This window comes from Zalophus californianus, chromosome 4 (assembly GCF_009762305.2).
Source record: "Zalophus californianus isolate mZalCal1 chromosome 4, mZalCal1.pri.v2, whole genome shotgun sequence".
Taxonomy (NCBI): domain Eukaryota; kingdom Metazoa; phylum Chordata; class Mammalia; order Carnivora; family Otariidae; genus Zalophus; species Zalophus californianus.
Window position 1 is genome coordinate 86,720,821 of NC_045598.1, and position 23,949 is coordinate 86,744,769.

Consider the following 23,949-nt stretch of genomic DNA (forward strand, 5'->3'; position numbering starts at 1 on the left):
TAGCCTACAAATATCCAGTGGGGATGGCTCTAGAGATAATGTTATGTTAGGGGTGTGATTTGTCTTTGGCTCCTACTTAGCTTGTGCCTTCCTTTACCTCTCCCTAAATAACCATAAGTGGCCAAAGCCCCTACTGAGTCATTCTCAAATTAAAAAAAAATAATAATAGTAATAGTCCAATACAATGCTGAATTCATTTAGATTAGTAATTGCAGTACAGTCATGCTAATGATAGGCTGATAACATGGCTGTCTTCATTTCAGCCTTATTTGTGTTTTTAAAATAACTTTTTATTCAGTACAAATAGATAGATAGCTATATTTGACATAGTATGACAAAATCACAACTATGGTATTACTACATTTTTTTTTTATTATGAAGGATACTTATAAATCACATCAAGTAAGAGACTCCATGTAGGTTTGACTTTGAACTGAAATTCAAATATAACTGATAATCCTTTCAAAAAAATGTGTACCCACATAGCTATGCTTTTGAAAGTCTGATTATTTCTTTAAAATGTCTTGAGACTATGTAAAGATCTAATAAAAATAGTGTGCTTACTTACCTGTTGACCAGGATCTCCATCTTCACCCTTGTCACCACCAACACCATCTTGACCCTATGATGGGCAATAGAAAGTGATCTCAGATATTTCTCACTATGAGTTCACTTTTATTAAAACAAAAAGGTATGATATATTCTCTGAGTCCTTGAGATAAATCATTATGAAATGGACAGATAGAAGTATTACTAAAATCTTTCAGTTGTATTTTAAGGATTGTGGTATCTCTCACTCTTTCGATAAAGATTTGTGAAACTGCCACCACATTAAATTTAAAATACAGGATGCTGTTAATATAAGAAAAGAAAGAGGATGTAATTAGCCTAGAACTGCAGTGCACCTTGCACCATGAACAAATATGGCACACTTTGAGATAGGAATTACAACATAGGAGAGGCTGAAATAAAAACAAAGATGCCGTAGCTTTGAAATAATAGTAATGCTGCTACTCAGTTTGTACAACCCAGCAAAGTCTGGAAAACTAACCCAAATGAAGAAAATAATCATGCAACATAGGTCTAACTGTCCTCAACTATATGGATTCTGTTGTAGCTGTGATTGCGGTTTACATTTTCTTTTCCTTTCTATTTTGGGGGTATCCACCGAAGTCATCAAGAATTTTCTTTAATTATTAACAATAGAGACACTGGGAACCACCCCATCAAAATAATTTCTTTCTTTCCCCATGATACTTACTGCAGGGCCAGGTTCCCCAGGAGGACCAGGATCTCCAGGAAAACCAACAGGACCCTAGAACAATGTTTTTAAAAGAGAGAAGATAAATAAAAACATTTTCATAAAGTCATGATATTGCGATGTTTAAGAGCTAAGTCATGGCAAAACCATATGAGAAGATTTCCCTTCTGCTAGAAAATTTTTTTAAAAATGAAATTAATGGAGAATGCTAATCGATATATGAAATGATGAAAAGTCAGCTTCACCAGCTATGGGCCAGAGTTTCATGATTTCTAACCCTTCTATGAAAAGCTCCACCGTGGCTTTGACATAGATGCCACTTTAAAGGGGACCGAGCTCACTTACCGGGTTACCCTTCGGGCCATCATCACCTGGTGGTCCCTTAGCTCCAGGAGGTCCAGCAGCACCAGGCGGACCAGCTTCTCCTTTCTCTCCTCTTTCCCCTTTGGGGCCCTACAACCACGTAAGAAAAAGAACGATTAGATCTTATAAGCTTTAAATCAGAATTTCTTAGCCTCAGCATATTGGATCAGACAACTCTCCCGGGGCCGGGGGCGGGGGGTGCTGTCCTGTGCATTGCAAGATGTTTAACAGCACCCCTGGTCTCTACTAATTTGATCCCAGCGTGTGATATCAAGAGTGACATTCCTCCAAGTGTGACGACCAAAAATGTCTCCAGACATTGCCAAATGTGTCCCCGGGGGTCAAATTCACCCCAGGTTTGAACCAATCTAAATTAGAATGAATACAATCCTAATACAATTCATACATGTTTGTTTGATGTAGCATGGTTTATTTGTTTCTTTTGTGAACAGTCCATGAAAAAATGTATAAACAGCTTATAGTTTTAATGCTCTAACTTACGTCTAACAAATGTCATTTTTTTCAATTTCTATGTAAATCAAAATACGCACAGGATATACAAGATTATTAAACAAAAAGGTTCTGCATTTGTGATTATTTTTAATGGGGAAGGAAAAGTAAATAACTGAATTACAGCTAGGAGTTAAGTTACATGTTTAATATACCCTAAAAAAGGAATTCCCAAACTGTTAACACCCTACATGGACAATAGACTAGCACTTACACCTGTGCCCGCTTCCCCAGGAGGCCCTGGGTTCCCTGCTTCTCCAGGTTCACCCTATGAAGAGGAAAGCAAATGAGCTTCAAAACACAGAAATGGCAAACAAACAAATAAACACAACAACCACAACAACACAGAAATGATGTTTTTACATTTGTAAAACTGTCTTCAATGCTGACCATGACATTTTAAAGCTAGAATTTAAATCATTATATTGTTTAAAAGGCAGTTAGAAGACTTTATTAAGAGGAAGGAACTTTTCTTATTACTGACCTCAGTGGTTTTTTTTCTCAAGTGAGAAGGCAGAACAGGGTAGGCTGAATGCTACAATTCTCATCAGTTAGTTAATAGAGCATTAACCTCAAGTTACCACCAAACCACACAAAACAGACATCTGCATGTTTCCTAACAAGTTCTGTATTTGTTCTGTACCAGTATTCATATTACAATTTAGCTTATTGATTAAAGAACTTTCATTTTTACTAAAATATTAATTTACTTTATCTTTACAATAGCAACTAAGCAAATCATTTGGTAGTATTTGATAGTCCTATAAAATATATTTAGTAGAGATCTAAGAACACAGAAAAATCCTGTATTATAAGATACATAAAGATACTTAGATACTAATTAAAATTGCTCCTTTTGAGGATATACATATTATAAATTTGTTAGCTTTTATGTTCTCCCTGTATAAATAGGGATGGCTGTTTTGTAGCTCAGTAGACAATAAATAAACCTCCTAGGCTATTAGGTTTTTGTTATGAAAGTCTGTTACTAATGTTTTACAGTGAGAAAAGTATAGTATTTTATTCAAGTAATCATCCAAGTGAAATAACACAGTATATTCATGTTCCATGTTTCTACACAAAATCAGTGGAACTAGAAATTTTGAAGTGGAAATTGTTTTAAATGTTTTAAAAAATGGCAGGTTTGAATTCCCTTTAATTTTTAACTCTGCTATTTCCAATAATACTGGTATAAACCCATTGCTCATAAACTGGTTTGAAATGCATCATATTAAATATAAACATAACTCCAGGGGATAGGCTATTCAGTGTACCTAATTTCTGATTCTTCAAGAATATGCACATATTTTAACTTCTTGAATTATCTTCATAGTGATGGAAGATATCAAGTATTTTCTAGGAATTTATTAGTAGTCATATTGTGTGTAAATTATTTTCTCTTTCAAGATGACTAGCAAATTCTACCTGTTACTTTAGATAAACCTTACAAATAAAATATTACACTTATATTATTTACAAAGCAACAAATCAGTCACGTATCTGGGGTTGATGAAATGATATATAAGTAATATTTTTATGACCTATTATTCATATCTCTGAAATAAGACCAAAGCAGTTTGCCATTCAAATCAACTATAAAATGTCCAATTTAAATGCTTTATATTTTAAATATACACAGTATACTGCATGATCTCTCTTATATGTGGAATTTAAAATAGCCAAACTCATACAAGCAGACAATAGAATACTGGTCACCAGGGATTGGGGTGTGGGGGACATGGGGAAATGTTGGTCTTAGGTTACACAATTTCAGACACACAAGATGAATAAGTTCTGGAGATCTAATATACAACAATGTGAATATAGTTAACAATACTGTATTCTCTTAAGACTCAAAGTTAGCTAGGTGTTACCGGATAGCCTTTAAACAAATGGAAACAATACGAAAAAAGAGTCTTCCCAAACTCCAAACCTCTGGCATCCATATTTATCTTCAAGAATAACACAAGATGAAACCATAGCAGTAACTGAAGTACTTAAACTTATTCCTACTGCACCCTCGGGCTTTAGGAAACTGTAAGATAAGCTGAAAAGGCTTTTAAATTTAGAATTTATTTATTAGGAATTATTTCAGAATTTTCTAGGTGGAGAAAACTAAAACTAGAGACTTGTTCTCACAACTATCTAGTCAACATTACAGCCAGAAGGGGATGATGCCGAAGGAAGAAGAAGGAAAGTTGTGTCTGTCTTCATGTGTCTCCTACAGTTTTGCCATCAAAGACCAGTTATCTCTGCTGCTAGTTTTCCTATGACAACTGCGCTCAATGGAAAATATTCTTTAAATTCCATCCCAACTCATTTGCACGTTTTCAACACACAGCATTAAATTTAAAAATATAAACAAAGAGTCAGAAAAAAAATTTGACTGTTTATGCAGTAAGAATTAGATAATAATTTTAAAATGCTTCTAATTTAGTAGTGAAGAAACTATTTAAATGGTTGACCATATAGGATTAATTATAATCAAAATGGTAGAATGTGTTCAGCAGTTATACATATCAAAATACTACATTCTAATCCTATCACATTTCTTTTTTCTGAGCGTTAAATCTTCTACTTAAAATAAATTAAATGCAATATGTGACATGTCAAAAATCTTTGAGACCAAACAACAGAATCATTTTTCTGATTAGGGCAAGTCTATACTTCTTATGTCATCTAATTAATAACTAGAAAACCTATATTTTTTCACTGTGTAATATTTTATGGTATGAAATTTAATTTTCATCCCTCAAAACTGGCAAATAACTTATTTTTTTAAATAAAACAAATAACAATTTCAATTTTCTTAAAAATTCTATTAAGAAATGAGCATGAATGCATAAATAAGAATTCAGAGAATCATTCTGACATTTTCATAAAAAGAAAGAGATGTAAGTGTAATCATTTTCATGAGACAATGAAGCTACTTTGAGAGCAGATATCATGGCGCACGCCAAGTATTTTGAAAAGTGCCAAAGATGGGTGATATTATTAGTAATGAAAATGTAACTCCAAATATGACAAAATGAATGATTAATTCTTTTGTAATTTGAAGGATTCCTTTTTCCTGTTTACGTCAGTTACATCAACCAATCTCTTCTTTTTCAGGAATGAGTGTTGTTGGAGATACTTAGTCTAGTCAGACATACATAGGGGTAGATCCTGACTTAGTTTCGAATGGCAACACTTTGATGAAATTATTGAAACTCTTTAAACTTCAGCTGTCTCAGCTTTAAAATGTGGATAATAATAATACCATCATCATTGTGTTGATTAAAGGAAATAACCTATGTCCACTACTCAGCACAAAACCTGGCAATAAAAAAACATGATATCCCCAAATCATATTACCACTCATTATTTAACTACTAGAGTAGATGGGGTGCAATTCATATAGCTATGTGTAAAATTCTTAGAAAGACAGAACTATTAGAAGCACTTAAAATATCAGCCAATATCATCAAAGTCATCAATTCTTGATGTGGCAAACTGTGCATCACTACATTCCTCGCCTTTCTTTAAATAAAAATTTTATTTATTTATTTGAGAGAGAGAGAGAGATCAGGAAGAAGCAGTGGGGAAGGGCAGAGCAGGAGAGAGAGAGAGAGAGAAAGAGAAAGAGAGGCAGACTCCCTGCTGAACAGGGAGCCCAACGCAGAGCTTCATCCCAGAACCAGGAGATCATGACCTGAGCCAAAGGCAGACGCTTAACCGACTGAGCCACCCAGGCGGCCCCATTCCTCACCTTTTCTCCAACACCGCCAACTGAACCAATGGATCCTGGGGGTCCTTGTGGCCCCTGCAGCATAGGAAAATGAGTATACAGTTATCCTTATTCTTGCAATAAAAATAAGAAATTCATAAATATATGTCTAGTAGTTCTCAAAGAAGGAGAAATTTATGCAAGAATATTCCAAATCATTTGAAAGATGGGACAAAGTGATGCCCTTTATTGAGTTGCCAAATTTACTGGTTGGCAATTAATTATATTAAAGTGATTTTCAAATTCACGAGAATTTTGAAGATATGGCAGAAAACTTTCCAACTCTAGTCATGCTGGTGGATACAAGGAACATAATTTCAATTTCTTTGCCCATCGAATAGGCCAGAATAAAGGATAATTTTGTAGATTTTTGGAGTAGATCAAAGTACGACTCTGGTTAAGAATTATGTAATCCATGCAAAACACAGTGTGTGAACCATTTCTTAGCCTTTATATTACTTAAGGGGAACTAAAACCCAAAACCTCTTTTAGTACATCTGCTGCTAGTCTATTTTACCCAGTTCCGGCCTGACCAAATTAAAAGCAAGCATAACAGAAGAGCAATTGAAAAAAAGAATAAAGGAGTTTTTCATTGTGAAATCAGAAGAGAGATAACATCAAATTCTATACATTTGTTAATGGTGACAGTAAGATAAATATGGCATTACATTTCAAATCCTGTAATATTGGAACAGTGGGTCAATTATTAAACATGGGGGAGACTGTCTTTATACAATTGAGAGGAAGCACCTTACAAGTAAAAGGTGCACATATTATCATGCACATAATTCTCTAACACGTATCGAATGTGAACTTTGAACTTCTTTTGTACTTGTGGTGACTAGTTCCCTATAAAGCCTGTTTATTTTCCTGTAAAATGAAATGTAGTGAGTAGATGATTTTTGAGCTCTTGTCCACTTAACATTTAACAATAGTGCAATTATCTCCATTGTGTCTTTGCATACCATCTGCCATTAAATAATACTGACACTTAAATAACTTAAAAATAACTAACACATATTTCACAGTTCTTACATCAGCTCCATTGGGACCTTGTGGGCCTCTTGGGCCTGGAGGACCAGGTGGACCCTATAAGAGATGAATATTAAAGTTTATGAGGACCAAACACAACTGCATTTCTGATATTTTCATTTTCAATCAAGAAAACTAAAAGAAGTTTCATGCTGCAAAATCATAACCAGTGAACCATAGTAGGATTATAAGTCATTCTTGATGGGTACGACATCATGTTAGCAAATGACTTTCTACACAAAGCTATGGGGAAATTAGGACTGCAGGCAAACAATTTGATTAAAAATTAGAAAATTAGGCTATTACTACTATCTGGCACAATGAATTCATAATACAACAGAAATATGTTATAGTAGAATATGCTAGAGTGTTAGATTAAAAAAGGAACACAAAGTTGGAACAAGAAATTGTGCTTGAGTAGATTTAGAATTTATTAATCCTATAAAAGCATTTTTTATTTGTATACTCTTTTTTTGTGTATGTCAGCTTTTATGTTCTACATGTTAGAACTGAAATAAGATTAACTATTTAGTTGTCTTTCTAAAACAAATGTTCTTTTCCCTGGTCATGCATTAAAATTACCCCAGGGCACTTTTTGCAAAATACTGATGGCCAGACCCCTTACCTCAAGGTTGTGATTAAATTAGTCTGTAGTGAATACCAGGGAGTTAGAATTATTTCTAAAGGTCACAGTTTATTCTAATGTCATTGCTCAAAATGTCCTTACTATTAGCTATTACTAATATGTCAGAGAGAAATGCATTAATGATTCAAGGAACCTTAGCAATCCTACCTAGAAAGGAGCTCTCAGTTTACCTGATGCTGCTTAGAGTATTAGTCAGTTCTTTGAGTCAGCAATGTTTATTATGTTCCCTGTTTTTTAGCTTAATGTGATAAAAAGAATGATATCTGAAGAAAATAAAATCTAAAATGCAAGTGTAAAAATATCAAAATATATATTTTGAAGGAAGTAAGAATTGGGGGCAATGTTTATTGAAAAGAAGGAACGATTAGGAAATATATCCATTACATTTCATTATAGATTTCAATTACCTTGGATGATTGTTTCCTTATCCAAGGTAATTCTCAATAAACAAATATATATATTTCAAAGTTTCAGTGAACTGTTAGATGTATACTTAGAGCAGAACGCCAGAATCAATAAGTGCAAATTATTTTGTTATAACATTCTAATTCAGATGGAATTCCTTATTAAATTAAGAATTTGTTGCAAAGTACAATTAATATTTAATACTGTGTTAACATTTGCTAATTATCCAAATCATGGGTGACTATTACCTATTCTTTACCTGGTCCACTTCAAAGTCTGAAGCTAAAAACTGATAAAGAACTGAAGTTTGGCAGTTTATATACATGTCAATAACACACATACTTAAAAATAAAAATATAGATAACAAAATATCAACCAGTAATGCCATGTATATATGTAACATTACTCAAAAGCAAGAAAGAGAACAGAAAGAGAGATATTTGCTGAGAGTCGCCAATGGTCACAGGTACATGTTGGGTGGAGGAAGGGGGAGGTATCGATCTGAAAAATCAATGCCTTTGGGACTACTTTTTTCCTATTACTAAACCTGAAGAAAGATATCAATAATGTGAAAATTCACAATATCCATAATATCCTAAAAGATATAAACTTACCATGGGACCAACATCCCCATTTTCACCTTTTTCACCAGGTGGGCCCGGCAGACCCTAAGAAAATATAATAGGAAGACAGTAAAAGTCACTCATGTATTTAAAAAGAAACTTTTGGCCAATTTCTAGTATAAAGCCAAAATTAGATATAAAAGCAAATAAAAACAGAAAACTAAGAAACAGAAACTGTCATCTGTCAAAATGCTTACAATGCAAGTATTAACTACATATAATAAAATCTTATACCTATATTTACAAATAAAATTTATGTTTTGTATAATATTATACTGTTTGATTTTAGTTACAAGCACCAAATACATAATTTAGTCTGGGAATTCATGGACACTTAATCATTTGTTCCATCTTTTATAAGTAGTATATAGGACTGCCATTGCAAGGATTTTCTGAAAAATCTTGTCCCAAATTATTTTAGAACACCCTATCCAAGTGAGGTTTTTATAGTTATGTACCAATTTGACAAAACTCTTTTGAAAATAAATACTCCAGGGGTGCCTGGGTGGTGCAGTTTGTTGGGCGACTGACTCTTGATTTCCACTCAGTCCATGATCGCTTGGTCCTGGGATCCAGCCCCATGGGCTCCCTGCTTAGCCCAGGAGTCTGCTTCTCATTCTCCCTCTGCCCTGCCCCCCGGCTGCTCTTGCTCTCTTTCTTTCTCTCAAATAAATAAATCTTTAAAAAAAAAAAAGAAAATAAATATTCCAGGGTTATTCCAATACATCTCCAGGATTATAAATATCTTCTGAATTTTTACCCTGCTACTTTGACTTCGAGTCCTAGAAATCTACAAGGTCATAAAACCTGGTGTATTGTACTTCCTTTTTTCTCTCAAATTCATTTCCTTTATATCAGGTGCAGTGTCATTGCTTTAGGAAGGGCTTTATGTTACAGAATAAACTCACAGAGCAGGTTACACTCAAATTTTACCTATGTCTTTATGGGAAAATTATTTTACTTCCTCTTGGTCTTCTGAACTAGCTCTTCCATGCAAAATTGTTTATATTTCCTCTTCCATATCTCAACAATACTTTGCACATATTTGAATTGTATACCTAAAAACACAACGATGCCACTTATTTATGTACTTACAATCATAAGCTACTTTACGGTAAGTGTCAATATTTTATCTCTAGCAATTAGCAGAGGATCAGGCAAAAACTAGGATTTCAATAAAATGTTGAATTAGTGAGGAATGAATGAATTCTAAGAAAATAAATCAACAGGAAAACTACATGCAATAAAGTGTTTATTATAACAGGAGCGATGACAATTAAAATTCTCTATTATTCCAAAATTTTAATCATAGAAAACATAGCTAAATCAATTTGGTTACATAAGCTAATGGAATATTATAGGACTATTAATATGATACTAATACCTAAATATTAAGCATATATAATAAATAATAAAATATATATAAGTAAATATGCATAGTATGAATTTATCTGTGAAATATGTGTTTAAAATAAGTATGATGATTATTAGACAGAAATAGTGAAAGTGGCAAGAGTTTTTAATATGGTAAGATTATGGATTGTTTTAATTTTTTAGTGTTTTAGTATTATACCATTATTTATTTATACCTTATACACTCTACACATATTTTATTTTTAATATTTGTACAATAGCATTTCAGATATAATCTATTTAAGAAATAAAAATACACAGCACAAAAGCTCTAAATCTGTGCTGGTACTTTAGTAAAATTATTGACTTGGCACTACACTGCAGTGGCTGCAAATTATTTGACCATGACCCACAGTAATAAATAAATTTCACTTATTATGCCCTAACTGTGCACATGCAAAATGGTTGAAAGATGAGTTTAAAAAAATAATACCTTTAATGCCTAGATGGTGATTTTTGATATTTATATTTATATTTATTTGTATTTTATATTATTATATATATTATATATATTTATTTATATTTATATTTATATTTATATTTAAAATATATATATATTTATAATTATAGATGCTTAACTGACTGAGCCACCTAGGCACCCCTTAAGTTCTTATAAGTTCTTATAGTTTAAAGTTTATAAGTTCTTAAAATTTATAAGTTCTTAAAGTTTGTTAAGTTCTCATAAACACTACATAAATTAGTAATCACATTCCTTATTTTTTTGTCTATGTTTCCATCTCCTTTTAGCATAGAGTAAATCTGATTTGGAATCCCCAAATTGAATAGTATATGAATAGTAGAGTTCATAGTTTTCTTTTATTCTATAACAAAAACAGCTCTGCATTGCCAGCTTCTTTTCATGCATATGAGTATTCCTTTTTCTTTTTTTTAAAAGATTTTATTTATTTATTTGACAGAGAGAGAGAGAGAGAGAGAGAGAGAATGAACAAGCAGGGGGGAGCAGCAGAGGGAGAGGGAGAAGCAGGCTCTCTGCTTAGCAGGGAGCCCAATGTGAGACTCTATTCCAGGACCTTGGGATCATGACCTGAGCCGAAGGCAGATGCTTAACCGACTGAGCCACCCAGGTGCCCCCTATGAGTATTCCTGATATTAGCTCAGTAGAGACCTCCCAATAGAAAAACACTGAAATCTTTCGTTCTTTCTGATGAAGTCTGGTTATAGTTTAAGCTGATTAAGACAGAATGTTCTTATCATTAAAATTAATAGAGACATAATGAGTCAAATTCTTTTGTTGCTGGAAACTAAATGTGCTAAATGGTACTACAGTGTTAATCAGTTTTCATATGCCCCAACTTTCTCCTAAGGAATAATTTATGCATGGAGATATTCTGTTTAAAGGTCTGTCAATTTAAAATCATTTGCCACTTAAGTGATAAAATAAAAAAAAAACAAATGTAAGCCAAGAACTATAGTTCTATAGGTCTTCTTCAAATGCATATAAATTATAAACATCAAATTGAAAAATCAAATCACTTAACCAGAATATTAGATTATTATTATTTATGTATTATAATTGCTAATATCTATTCTGCTATGAAGACTCAGTTAAAGGATACAGATGCAATTGTGAACATGTTAATTACATTAGCATCTTTTCAGATTCCTGATTTAAAGAGGTAGCTGTGGGAAAATATAATCAATTCTGTGGTGAACTAATTTCTTGAGTCACCCTCATCAAAGAGCACATTTCTTACGTTGTAGAAATGAAAGTGATTTTTCATTTAATATTTTATAAATACAAGCTGCAAGGCATCTTCTTTAATCATGAGAACTAAACTCCTAAATTACAACCGTATAGAATCAGGGTAATCAGCGAAATGAGAAAGCAGAAAATGAATGGTAACATGTCCACGGGCAATCTGATTTTGAATGCCTTGTTGTTGTTTTCAAATATGTGTGTTTCTCACACATGCTGATATTTTGTACTCATAATTGCTCATTTATTTTTGTCTAATAAATATAAGAGAGGTAAACACAAATATGAACATGAAGTTTTTGCACTTCCAAGTCTAAAATGAATTATTTTGGCATTAAAATAAAAGCGGAAAATTATAATTATCATGTTCACTGGGGGACATCCATTGACTGTTAGAACAATAATAACTATGATAATATAATTAATTATATTATTTATAATATAATCTGTATAATTATGTATATAATAAGCTTTTAATATTAGAAACCAGTGTTCTGTGACTTTACTTATAAAAATAAAGATAAAAAATAAATTTATATAAATTCAACTTTTATTTACTTTTGTACGACTTCACAAATGGCTAAGGACAGTGAACTAGATGATTTAATTTAACCATTTCTAAAATTGCTAATGTGGCAGAGCTCATACCCATATGGTACCCAAATATCATTTAAAACAAAATTTTGTCATCTTCCAGAGGATCACCAGGTAGTATAGAATAAGCCTGTGAAAGAAGACAGCCAGATGTTTCCAAAGTCTGTAGGAAGCAGTGAACATCACATGGAAGAGTGGAAAAACAACTAAGAATAGATGTCCACTACGCACAGTGTTGCCTAAGAGTCCAGTTGTAAGACATATTTGAATGAAAATTTGAATGATTTGCAATTTCATATTTCTTGTCTTGAATATGCTTCATAAAATGCAAATCATAATTTAAAATAAGTTATTTTAAATGGCTGATCCATTGTTAATTGCTTATTTTACCTATTATTGTTCAAAATTCGCTCTTGACAGTGTCTGTTGGTAGTTGTGATTGGCGGTTTTCTCTTTCTCGAAATGCTTTTAATTTTTGCTGGCTATCTGAAGTACTCATTTTTTTGCTGCGAGACCTGCAAAAGCACCCTTCTAACCTCTCACTTTTAACGATCAGCCTTAAAAAATGTCGTAGTTCATTTTGAAGCAAAATGAGAATGAAGAAAGGAGGTATGATACCTAAGGTGGGGCTAACATTTAAGTAAAATAGTCATTATGGCTAAACATTGTATCCAAGTTCCTACATAGAACAAGGAAGGCTACTTTGTTTTCCGTGCACTGGAAAAGCTGGTGTGAGGAGTAGGTAGACATGACTGAATACATAATGCAGAGAGCATCTTACCTGAAGACCTATGGGACCAGGAGGTCCTGGGAAACCTCTGGCACCCTCATCACCTTTTTGTCCAAACATCCCCTGCTGACCTCTGGGACCCGGCTCACCATCACCGCCCTAGAGTAGAGCCATGAAAATGATCACAAACTGACTGGAAACATCATGATTCTGATACAAGTCATCGTAAAAATATAGCCATTTCTAATTTAATCGAAGCTGGTCTTTTTACAAGTAACCAAGTAAAAAGATTAAATTTCCATTATCTGCTATAAAGACACCATTGTTTGTCCGGTTTACATTCTTTGTTTCTGAAGTATGGCTGATTTTGATATTCTCACGTATACCAAGTGGCATAAAAGCTGTCTAACTAGGGGGAAATGATGTTCAGAATTTACTACAAAGTAAGTACTTTCAACTGGTTATTATTTTTTTTTCTAACGAAGTCACAACATCTTTTGTTTATAAAGATCAGCTTGGTTATTATATTAGATAATTTAAACTTGATTCAATGTTAAACGTAGAAACTCATCACCACACAAAATCAACTGGTTATGTGACAGTTCATAAATTTAATCAGGGAACTGTGGAGACAGAAATTTGCTGAACAAGAAGAATACTTACAGCAATGCCAGGGGCACCAACAGGACCTTGAAGACCTGGGGGACCAGGAGGACCCTGGGGTGAGATAAAAATCAGTAATTTTGAAACTGAAGACAGAAGAGCCTCAGCTATAATAGCACAGAACATTTGGTTCATCAGAATCTATTATGCATCTCCACATTTCTATAGAAAAGAAAAGAAACCTTTTGCATTTAGTGCAGTCAACCATTATTTGTTTTACTTCTTGAGACTCAGACTGGCGTATATTTGCAATCAGCTTTAAATTGCTAGTTATTATTGAAAGCACTCTCATCTGTAATGTGGATATTTAAAAATGGATTTTTATGCTAAGACACTGAAGTTTCATATTTGAAATTTTTCAAAATGCCAGATTTCTTTAATGAGATACGCATGATTCAGAGCACTTAAAAGATTTGTCTAAACACTATCTTCTAAATGAATATTGGGATTGGGGGATTCTATACAGACAGAATGTAGTGATAATATAAAAATGTGCATTTCCTTCATATGAAAACACATGCAAACTTAGTTTATATATTAAGTATACCAGAACTCCTCCCTTTGAGCAATAGATCTCAATATGTTTATGAGTCTTACATGCATAAATATTTCTTCTTAACTGCCCTTTCTTTACATAAATAACTGATCAGTCACTTTAAAAGATCCGAGCACTAAAGAAAAACAGTCATTGTTCATAATTACTGCCACCTGTTGGGAAGAGTACTTAAAGCAAAGATTCTGCAAGCACAGTTCATACATCTTTGGGGTACCTGAGACACTTTCACATTTCCACCAGGTCAAAATCCTTTTCATAACCACACTAAGACATGATTTCTCTTTAAGCCACAGGGATATATGAATTAATGATGCAAAAGTGATGGAGGGTAAACTTTGGTGACTTAGTCTCATTGCGAGGCTTTCAGGGTTGGAATTATTACATAGCTTAATACATAACATCAGAAAGAGGTTTAATTAGAATTGACTGAATCTCAACTGAATAGTTGCCAAAAAGGTAATATAGTATGGATATTATAAGTAGCTAGTACTATGGAAAAATATCCATGGTTAATAGCAAAAAAAAAAAAAAAATAGTTGAATGAATAATGTCCCTCAGTAAGAACTAGGAAACTCACATTTTCTCCTTTGTCACCCTTGCTGCCTTTCTGTCCCGGTTCACCAATTTCACCCTGTATTGGAAAGATTTAAGTTAAAGTTTATTTCTAATATGTCATGCCTGCCATTGCAATTGTCATCACTATCATCCCATTATTAAGTTTTACTTTAATGTAATTATGTGCTGGTGTTTAATGTCACTGTTTAAATTGTAAAATCATGGGTTTTCTCTGCTTCTCTCTTTCTAGTGTTGACTAATATATAGACAACCAAAAGTCAACTGACCTTTGAGGAATATTGCAACTGGATTTTTAATTCACAAAATCAATTTTGTCTAAAAAATCATCACTATAAACTGATAATGGAAGTACACTGATTCTTACAAGAATATAATTACACATTAATCAAAAATTACTTAATTTTTTCCTCTGGTCTTCCAAATGCTAAAATGTTGCACATTATCAGATTACTGGTTCATAAATTGTGTTATGGCATTTCACAATAATATTAGAAGACACATTAAATTCATACACTTAACAACACAGCCCTGTATTCAGTACAGTATTAGCCAACAGGTATGTGACCCATTCTTAAGTCTTCTTTTGCAATATCCAAGACACAAGTCATAAGTGTATACAAATAATTAATTAAATTAGTTTCACATTTATTTCAGAAGCTATATATTTAAATAAATAAGCAATTTTGGCATCTCCTATTTTCCGCCCTACCTTTGTTTTTGTGTTCTCTTTTTTTGTATACATCCCACATACTATTTCGTGGATAGATAATATTACTCACACTAAACTGAAACCTTTGAGCACATGGAACATGTATGACACTTCAAAAAAGCCATCTTAAGATTTGTTATCTAATCTTCAGAAACATATCTAGGATTCTTGAGAAAAAAATTAAATTTTCACAGGAGGTACTAACATGGGTAAAGAATACCAACCTTGTCCCCATCTTCTCCAGGGGAGCCCGCCGGCCCAGCAGGCCCTGGGAGACCCACAGGGCCTTGGACTCCATCTCTCCCAGCGGGCCCTTGTGGACCTTTTTCTCCCTGTATTGAAAATCCAGCAGACCATTACTTTGCTGTGAGAAACCTGTAAGTTAGCTGTTTATTACAATTTTTAAGTGCAACTTCATCAGTCAGCTTCTGGGTTCCATATTTGAGAAAGAAATTAATGTTACCAAGAAAAAATATGTTCAAGTAGCAAATGACGACACAAAGATCCCTACATTCTTTCCTGACTAAGAATACCATCCTTGTTAACAATTTCTAAATCTCAGGCTATGGTCCGCAAAAGTAATTAAGACTCAACTGAGAATTTTTCCTTCAAACACATATTTTCTAATCAAGTATTATATATTGATAAGTCAGATGCTTGAAGTTGTGAGGTTACTGAAATAGCTGGGACAAAAAAAAATCATAAAATGCATTTGCTCATATCCCCAACTTTATGCTTTATGCATCAGCTTTTTCTCTTTTTAACAAATGTGTCATGGATTTTCCTAGATTTTTACATTTTAATTCATTGCTGCTTTTACTGATTCAAAATGACAAGGCTGTTAGTTTTCTTTATTTTTTGACAATGGCATTATTTTCCCGTTTTTAAGTCTACCTCTGTTGTGTAATTCAAGAAAATAGTGCCTTGATAATGACATTATTTTCCATTAAGAGTTCTTACAGAGTTTAAAATAAATTATTTCCTAAAAGTCAAGATTTCCTCAGTTTTGCATAAGGTATATATACCTGATTGCTCTCAGTGACTCATTTCTCTTGTTACAAGGTTTGGGAATCCACAAGTCATTAGTTCCTGCCTTTGTGTTACCCTGCTCCCCAGCCCCCCTTCCCTTACCACTTCCCGTCCCTTCACAATGGTTAAGTTTTATCTGTCTTTTCTCCTGAATATATTTACTTCACTTTACCTCCACCACTAACACCTTATCCCAAAATACCAGTAGCCTTCTTTTGAACGACTAAAATAACCTTTTATCCTTTCTCACATCTATTCTTACCTCCAAACTATTCTGTAGTTTGTATGCTGTAATCAGAAAGACAATCAGATCATCTTACCAAAATTCTTCAATTTACTCGTTTACCATTCCTAAAAATAAACACCATGCTGCTAGTGTGGCCTACCATTATCTGCCTCCTATTTTTTTTATTTTTTTTTAATTTTTTATTGTTATGTTAATCACCATATATTACATCATATCTGCCTCCTATTACCTGCCCAGCAGCATCTAGCCTCCCCTTGCACTTGCTCTCTGCATTCCAACCCCTCTAGACCTTTTTTTCAGTTAAACCTGATTCCATGACCCTCTTGTTACTTGGCCTGAAGATGCCTAGGAGGACCCTTCACCTAGATAATTCCGCTTCATCTTTTACACTCCATCATCGGTGTCCTGTCCAAGCAAAAGACCTGATTCCAGCTCAGTTCCCTCTGCTACAAGCTGACATATACCAGTACATTCCTTTCATATCACTAACCAGGGTTTGTAATTATACACGTACTTAGTGATTCTTTCCTTTCATATCACTAACCAGGGTTTGTAATTATACACGTACTTAGTGATTCTTTGCTTATTATCTAATTGTCCCATCAGATAATAAATCGTATGAGGGCAGAAACTGTCTGTTTTTGCAACCCATTGCATCCCTTTGGCCTGTGGCCCAGAGTGGCCACTTAGGGAATATTTGTTGAATTATTAATGACAACAAAAAATAACAACTTATCTATAAAACAAAGTTAACTTGTGAACTCTGATTTATTCATTTCCTAGATTCCATATGCTCTTGTCTTTCAAAACTAGCCCTAATTACCATTTAAACCATTTAAGACATACCCCTGATGTCACCTTGGAGACTTTTTATTACCTTTAAATCAAATATTACAATATCTCACACCCTATTTATGCTTGTAAGATGTGCTGTGTTATTCATAGCGAATTTCATCATTTTAAACACATCAGCTGATTCAGATACTTTTCCTTAAATTTAGATTTCCTTAGAGCCTAAACCCCAAAAATCGATTGTTTTATACAAGAGTACCCATAAATAAGACAGATTAATTCTTATCTGCCTTCATTATTGTACACATGATCTCTAGCCAAGAACCACCTGCCATTTATTTCTTCTGATTCTGTTCTGCGTGGAGTCAGGAAAAATCTTCCAACTGCTCTACACCACACTAAATTTAGATTCTTCATCTACAACTCTACAAGATGACAAACTCCTCCTCCATTATGTATGCATCTCTCGGCCTTCAATCTACAGGACTATCAGAAACATCATCCATCTTTCCTTAAGCAGTCTTTATTTCATCCCTTCTACCCTTTCACTAATGTTAATAGCTGAATCTCAGCTTAAAATTTTGACAGAAGCAGCTACTCATCCCTATGTCCTATGTTTGACTTGGCATGATCTTGTATTTAGCCTGCACCTATACCCTCAACTTGTATTATAATTCACCAAATCCATCCCTCCTTATTCAAAAGCCAATTTATGCATCTATTTTCTGGTTAAAACCCATCCTTTTTTATGACAACTCTGGCCCACACACAAGATGATGATGATGATGGTTCAGTGAAGACTTATTAACACAATTCTACAAAGTAATTTAGGACTATAATTTCATCTAATCCTCACAAAATATCATGGATATCTTCTTTTTAGAGGCGTTGGGGTATTTAATAATTTAGCCAAGATCATGAACTAAACAAATAATAGACCTGAATTCCCAGTCCAATTCTGATTGGCTGAAGCTGGCAGCTCTAGTTTACTCTGACACCCTTAACTTCCTTAATCTTCACTGATACTTTTCTTATTATTGGTTAAGCGGATAAATATATATGTATCATCATAATAAAAGGAAATGCATTCAATTCTGCTTGTACTTCTACCTACTGCCCCGTATTTTTTAGCCACATGGCTTACTGGGGTTGCTCTGCATGTACCGATCCCATTCCTTTAATCACCTGCCTTCTTTTGAATCCCACTGTAATTACCCGGAGGTCACAAATGCCCAACAGGCTGAGTCCCCATCTCTCTTTTTGCTTTTACTCGGCTTTGAGTATTATTGATCTTTTACAATATTCAACAAGGAGACTCTTTACTCTCAGGCCTACATGATGGTGTGCCCTGGATATATTTTCTATCACTCATGGCTCTTTTTTTTTTTTAGACTTTTTATTTAAATTCCAGTTAGTTAACATACAGTGTAATATTAGTTTCAGGTGTACAATATAGTGATTCAATACTTCCATACATCACCCAGTGCTCATCATGACAAGGGTCCTCCTTAATCCCCATCACCTATTTAACCCACCCGCCCCCACCTCCCCTCTGGTGACCATCAGTTTGTTCTCTGTAGTTAAGAGTCTGTTTCTTGCTCATGGGCTCTTTTACACTATCTCTCTCTTACTTGAGTCTTTCAAAACTCCTACCCATTATGATTCCCCCTAAAGGAGAGTCTAAACCTTTATTCTCCTCCCTCAATACTGCATAACATGGGAATTCAACAATATGCCTCCTAACATTGCTCTTATTCTACGTAACTCTCAGATTTACAATCCTAACACTGATTAATTTGGGGATAGAGATTAGGCCACAGTTACTGCCATAAGCAAGTCATGTGGATATTCCTGGCGCTCGTTTTCCATTTTCTTCCTTCCAAGGAGGTAGATTGGTGGTTAAGTTAGCCAAGGACTTGCCTTCCACAGACCTTCCCATCTTATCCTTTTCTAATGCAAGCCTTAGCCTACTAATAATTATATAACATTTTTATAACACAAGTTGCTCAGAGGAGTTAAGATCCCAAATTTATATTTGGATTTAGGAAGAAGTAAAAGACTGCACTTAACATATTAGCCAACAGTTTCATCAGTTTTTGCTAAACCTCTGCATAGAGGTCAATGGGTACTTTCCCCTAACACTTCTATAACCATGTTATGCTACTATCCCTAACTAGACACCTTCTTCAAAAATACTAACTAATACAGTGCACTGCACTTAGTTGTTCTCAATAACTATTTGTTGAACAAAAGGAAAATAGAAGGAACATCTTGGAATTTTTGTTGGTGGTACGAATAATTGAGAGAGGACAAATGGGCAGAGGATCTTTTTCCCCTTCTTAGCCATTGTATCATCAATCACCAGTGAAACCCAAGCCCAAATCTTAGCTCTTACAAGGAAGGCCTTCTGTTAATAATGTGTCCTCTATTTCACAAAATTAATCTCTTATTATCACTTTCAGAACTTTTCCATATTTTTCTCTTTGCTTCAATATTTTCCTTTTTTTCTCTATAAAACCAAGGTATTTAACCTCTTTAAAACCCAGCATTTTAATATATTATCTCCATAAAATCCTTTACTTCTCTAATTAGTGTATTTTCAATTTGTATAAGAAGAAATGTATATCTTTTTATTCTGTATGCCTTCTTCACTGTGTTGTGCCAAGATATGGGTACCTTGGGTTTTTGAGTGAACTTGTATGAGAAGGCCTAAGTCTGTCTTTTCTATTCCTTTCTCATGCACAACATACTATAAAAGTCCATAGGAAGTTACACAGTTTGTAAGGGGGGGCAAAGAATGATTTTTTCATAGTTGTTAACATCTCAGAAAACGTCTACATTTTCAACATATTTACTAAGTTGGAAATATGTTGCTTTAAAAATTTTCTCAGCAAATAAAAGTGCTTTTTTTGTCACCAAAAAATCTATCTACAGGTGGTATGACCCCATTCTAATATTTCTGAAAGGTCGTAGATCACAGAGAACAAGCATTTTAATTTGGAAACACTTAATATCACAAACAGTAGTGAGAGAAAAATGCATGGACAATGAAAGCAACTTGCTAAAACTAAAGTCTTAGTAATAAATCAGTTAGGTTTAAACTAGGTTATATATATATATTATATATATATATATTAAGACTTAAATATATACAAAAATACTGAACTATTTTTATGTATTATGGTCAACCATTTTATCCACATTTATTGAATGAGTTTGTGTTTTAATCTTGGAGAATGAGAATTTTTTAAGAAAATTAATATGACTAAATAAAAGCAGAAACAGAAACCGAGAAGAAATCTTGACAAAGAAACATAAGCCTAATGAATAGAATATAGCCCACAATCATTGAAAAATAAAATTATTAAATCCAATAAATATAAGATAAAATAATCGGTTAGATATTTCCCATCTCATTCACTGTAGATCAAAACTCAAATTACATGAGATGGGCAGCCACTTTCTGTGGGTTTCATTTACAGACTTTGGAAATACTGGATATGAAGTTGTAATACAAAAAGAGTGAAAAGTACACAGTTTTCTAATATAAAGCAACAAAGTATAGTTTTAATCAAAACTCCAATTTTATTTTTTAAAAGGAGGAAAATCAGAAGCCTTTTACATTAATAATATCCAACTCCCTCACAGGTCTTAGAGTTTTATAAAGTATGGGAAAATGTCATCTCATTTAATTGAATTTGAAATTTTCTCTATTATAAATATAAAAAGAAGTGTGTTTCTATGCCAGGCACATATGCAGAGAGAAGGCAGTGGAGTATGAAGAACTAATATCCTTGAATAAAAAGTAATAACTTGTGCAGAATGGCAGTATAATATATTTTCTCCTTGAAATTACTTACAGGAGCACCTTTTTCTCCAGCTGGACCAGGAGGACCCTGGGGGCCTGGACGCCCTGGCAAACCAATTGGGCCAGCTGTACCTGCTGATCCACGTTCTCCTGGTGAGCCCTAATCCATGGGGAAAAAAAAATATTTTGTTATTAGCGATGGGAAAAAGTGAACTGGCTTAAGAATCACTTATTTCATAGTGGAATCTTATAGTGTAGTAAATAATGTAAAAGTCACTTTCAGACAAATGGGAGATCTCAAATAGGAATGGTTGTACTCATTATTTGAATGATTAATTTCTAGCCCCAATATTAAGCACAGATATTGAAGTTAGGAAAATATTGATAAGATGAACAATTTTAATTTGTAGATCTTCAATATTTTACAGATATCATTCTTTATTAAGTGTTCAGAACTGTTCACAATGCTTTATAAAACATGAATCCAATAAATAACTTATATGATTTTCTCTCTGTATTATTATGGATTGGCAGAAAAATTTTCTAGACTAGTATTTCTCAAAAAGATTTCTGGGCTTCACCTCAAACTTGCTGAAACACAATTTCCAAGTCCTAAAAATGAGTTCAGAAATTGTCGTTGCATTAGACTATGAATATAATTTTTTTTTACAAAATAAAGTTTGATAATCATTATCCCAGAGTTTGGACTTTTTCCCAGAAAATAAGTCCTTAAATTTATCTTGGACTCTGACAGGGATCATTGGTTTTTATTACCAACATTGGCAATATAATTCATATAATTAGGTATGTCCAACTGAGTTTCAAAGAAGATGCCATATATTTTCAACTAATTTACTTTAAAAAATACCTAATATGTAAAATTAAAAAAAATAATAGTGTGGATACTGCCTTCATATTAATTCCATCTATCAACAATTTGAGAAATCATTATTTAGAGGAAGAATAAAAGAAATGCAAACACATTTACCAAATCACATAAAGCTCAAGTATAACCTATTTACTCTTTCCAATTTTATTTAATAAAAAAATAACAAGAATGTTGTCTTTGAATTAGATTCCTAGATGGGTGGTTAAGTTACAATTTATCATTTTCTTTCATGATTGAATTAAATCTGAAATATTAGAAAATAGGATTATTAATAGTTCTCCTTAATAAGATATTCAGATAACATCTTCAAAATTCATAGAAGAAATGACTTATAAAAGCTGGAAAATACAATACCTTAACACTTATTTTCTAAAACTATACTTCCCGTATAATCGGAAATCTTTTTATTATTCAAATATGAATTAGTGACTTTGTTCTAATTTATATTTTATGAGGTAGAGAACCAATTACGTATAAACACAAGAACAGTCATTATAATGACAACAATCTGTATTGACACAGTGCTTGACAATTTACAAATCCATTTTACATTCATTTTGTCATTTTATTACCACGGACATTCCGTAGAGTTGATAGTGCAGTTGTAACCCATCAGTTGTAAAGGTGAGAAACCTATAGCACATCATAATCATGTAGCTGGTCAAAAGAAACTCTGATCCTGGGCTCCTCCAAATGCTTTCTCTACAAAGCCACCCACTGTTTCTCTCAAATGGAGGCATCAGTGACTCCCAGGGGCTATTTAATCAGAATATCTTTAAATTCAATTTTAGTGAAATATTCATTGATTACAAAAGATTACAAAAATATTTACTACTCAATTTCCTGATACTATTTTTCTGGCTAAATTCACAAGGTACATGGAATAGTTTTTTATTTATCCAGGTATCTGAATGCTAACACAATTAAAATGAATTAAGAGAGTACAGATTCCAGACTATTGGTAATAATTTAAGAGCAACACTAGAAAAAGTGATTTTGTATTTCATTTTTTAAATTTTTATTGTTATGTTAATCACCATACGGTACATCATTAGTTTTTGATGTAGTGTTCCATGATTCATTGTTTGTGTATAACACCCAGGCCTCCATGCAGAACATGCCCTCTTTGTTTTGTTTTGCAACCACTGTTGTACTTTTTAAAATTTTAGGGTATCTTAAAATTAGGATATAGAATTTGGAGAAACTTTACTAAAAATATGGCTAAAGAAATCATGAAATTTAAACTTAATATAAACAGAAGTGGCATTTTTGCACTATAAGAAGTAGATATTTAAAAACAAACCCAGGAATTCTTCCTCATGTTGCATAATAATTAGCCAAGAACTGTGTGAAAATTAAATTTTTACCAATTACATATTTCAAATACTAAAGAAGAAGCAAAGGAAAATTGCAGTTAGTATTTTTTTAGATAATAAACATATACTCTCTGTCAAAATGTTTTTTGAAACCTAATCAAGTATTTTTATGGAAAAAAAAGTCAACCATAAGTGGTGTTAAGTGTTAACCAGGTAAAGACTTTGGATGAATGATTTCGGAAGCCAGGGCAGAAGAGAAAACTGAGAGTAGAGTCCTCTAAGTGTTTTTGCGTTCAAGAGGTAC

At 33.2% G+C, this 23,949-nt stretch overlaps 1 protein-coding gene across 5 annotated transcripts in view; it reads right to left on the reverse strand.

Annotated features, from left to right (window-relative positions):
* The window catches only part of COL11A1 (collagen type XI alpha 1 chain), a 195,981-nt gene that overhangs the window by 29,901 nt on the left and 142,131 nt on the right, over positions 1-23,949 (reverse strand). For all 5 annotated transcript variants that reach the window (XM_027571529.2, XM_027571515.2, XM_027571497.2 and 2 more), the window contains 12 exons: positions 21,493-21,600; positions 15,789-15,896; positions 14,857-14,910; positions 13,724-13,777; positions 13,112-13,219; positions 8,598-8,651; positions 6,936-6,989; positions 5,883-5,936; positions 2,349-2,402; positions 1,607-1,714; positions 1,262-1,315; positions 569-622 (listed from right to left, as the gene is read on the reverse strand). In XM_027571529.2, coding sequence (XP_027427330.1) covers positions 569-622; positions 1,262-1,315; positions 1,607-1,714; positions 2,349-2,402; positions 5,883-5,936; positions 6,936-6,989; positions 8,598-8,651; positions 13,112-13,219; positions 13,724-13,777; positions 14,857-14,910; positions 15,789-15,896; positions 21,493-21,600 — 864 coding nt within the window. The remainder of the gene's footprint in view (positions 1-568; positions 623-1,261; positions 1,316-1,606; positions 1,715-2,348; positions 2,403-5,882; positions 5,937-6,935; positions 6,990-8,597; positions 8,652-13,111; positions 13,220-13,723; positions 13,778-14,856; positions 14,911-15,788; positions 15,897-21,492; positions 21,601-23,949) is intronic.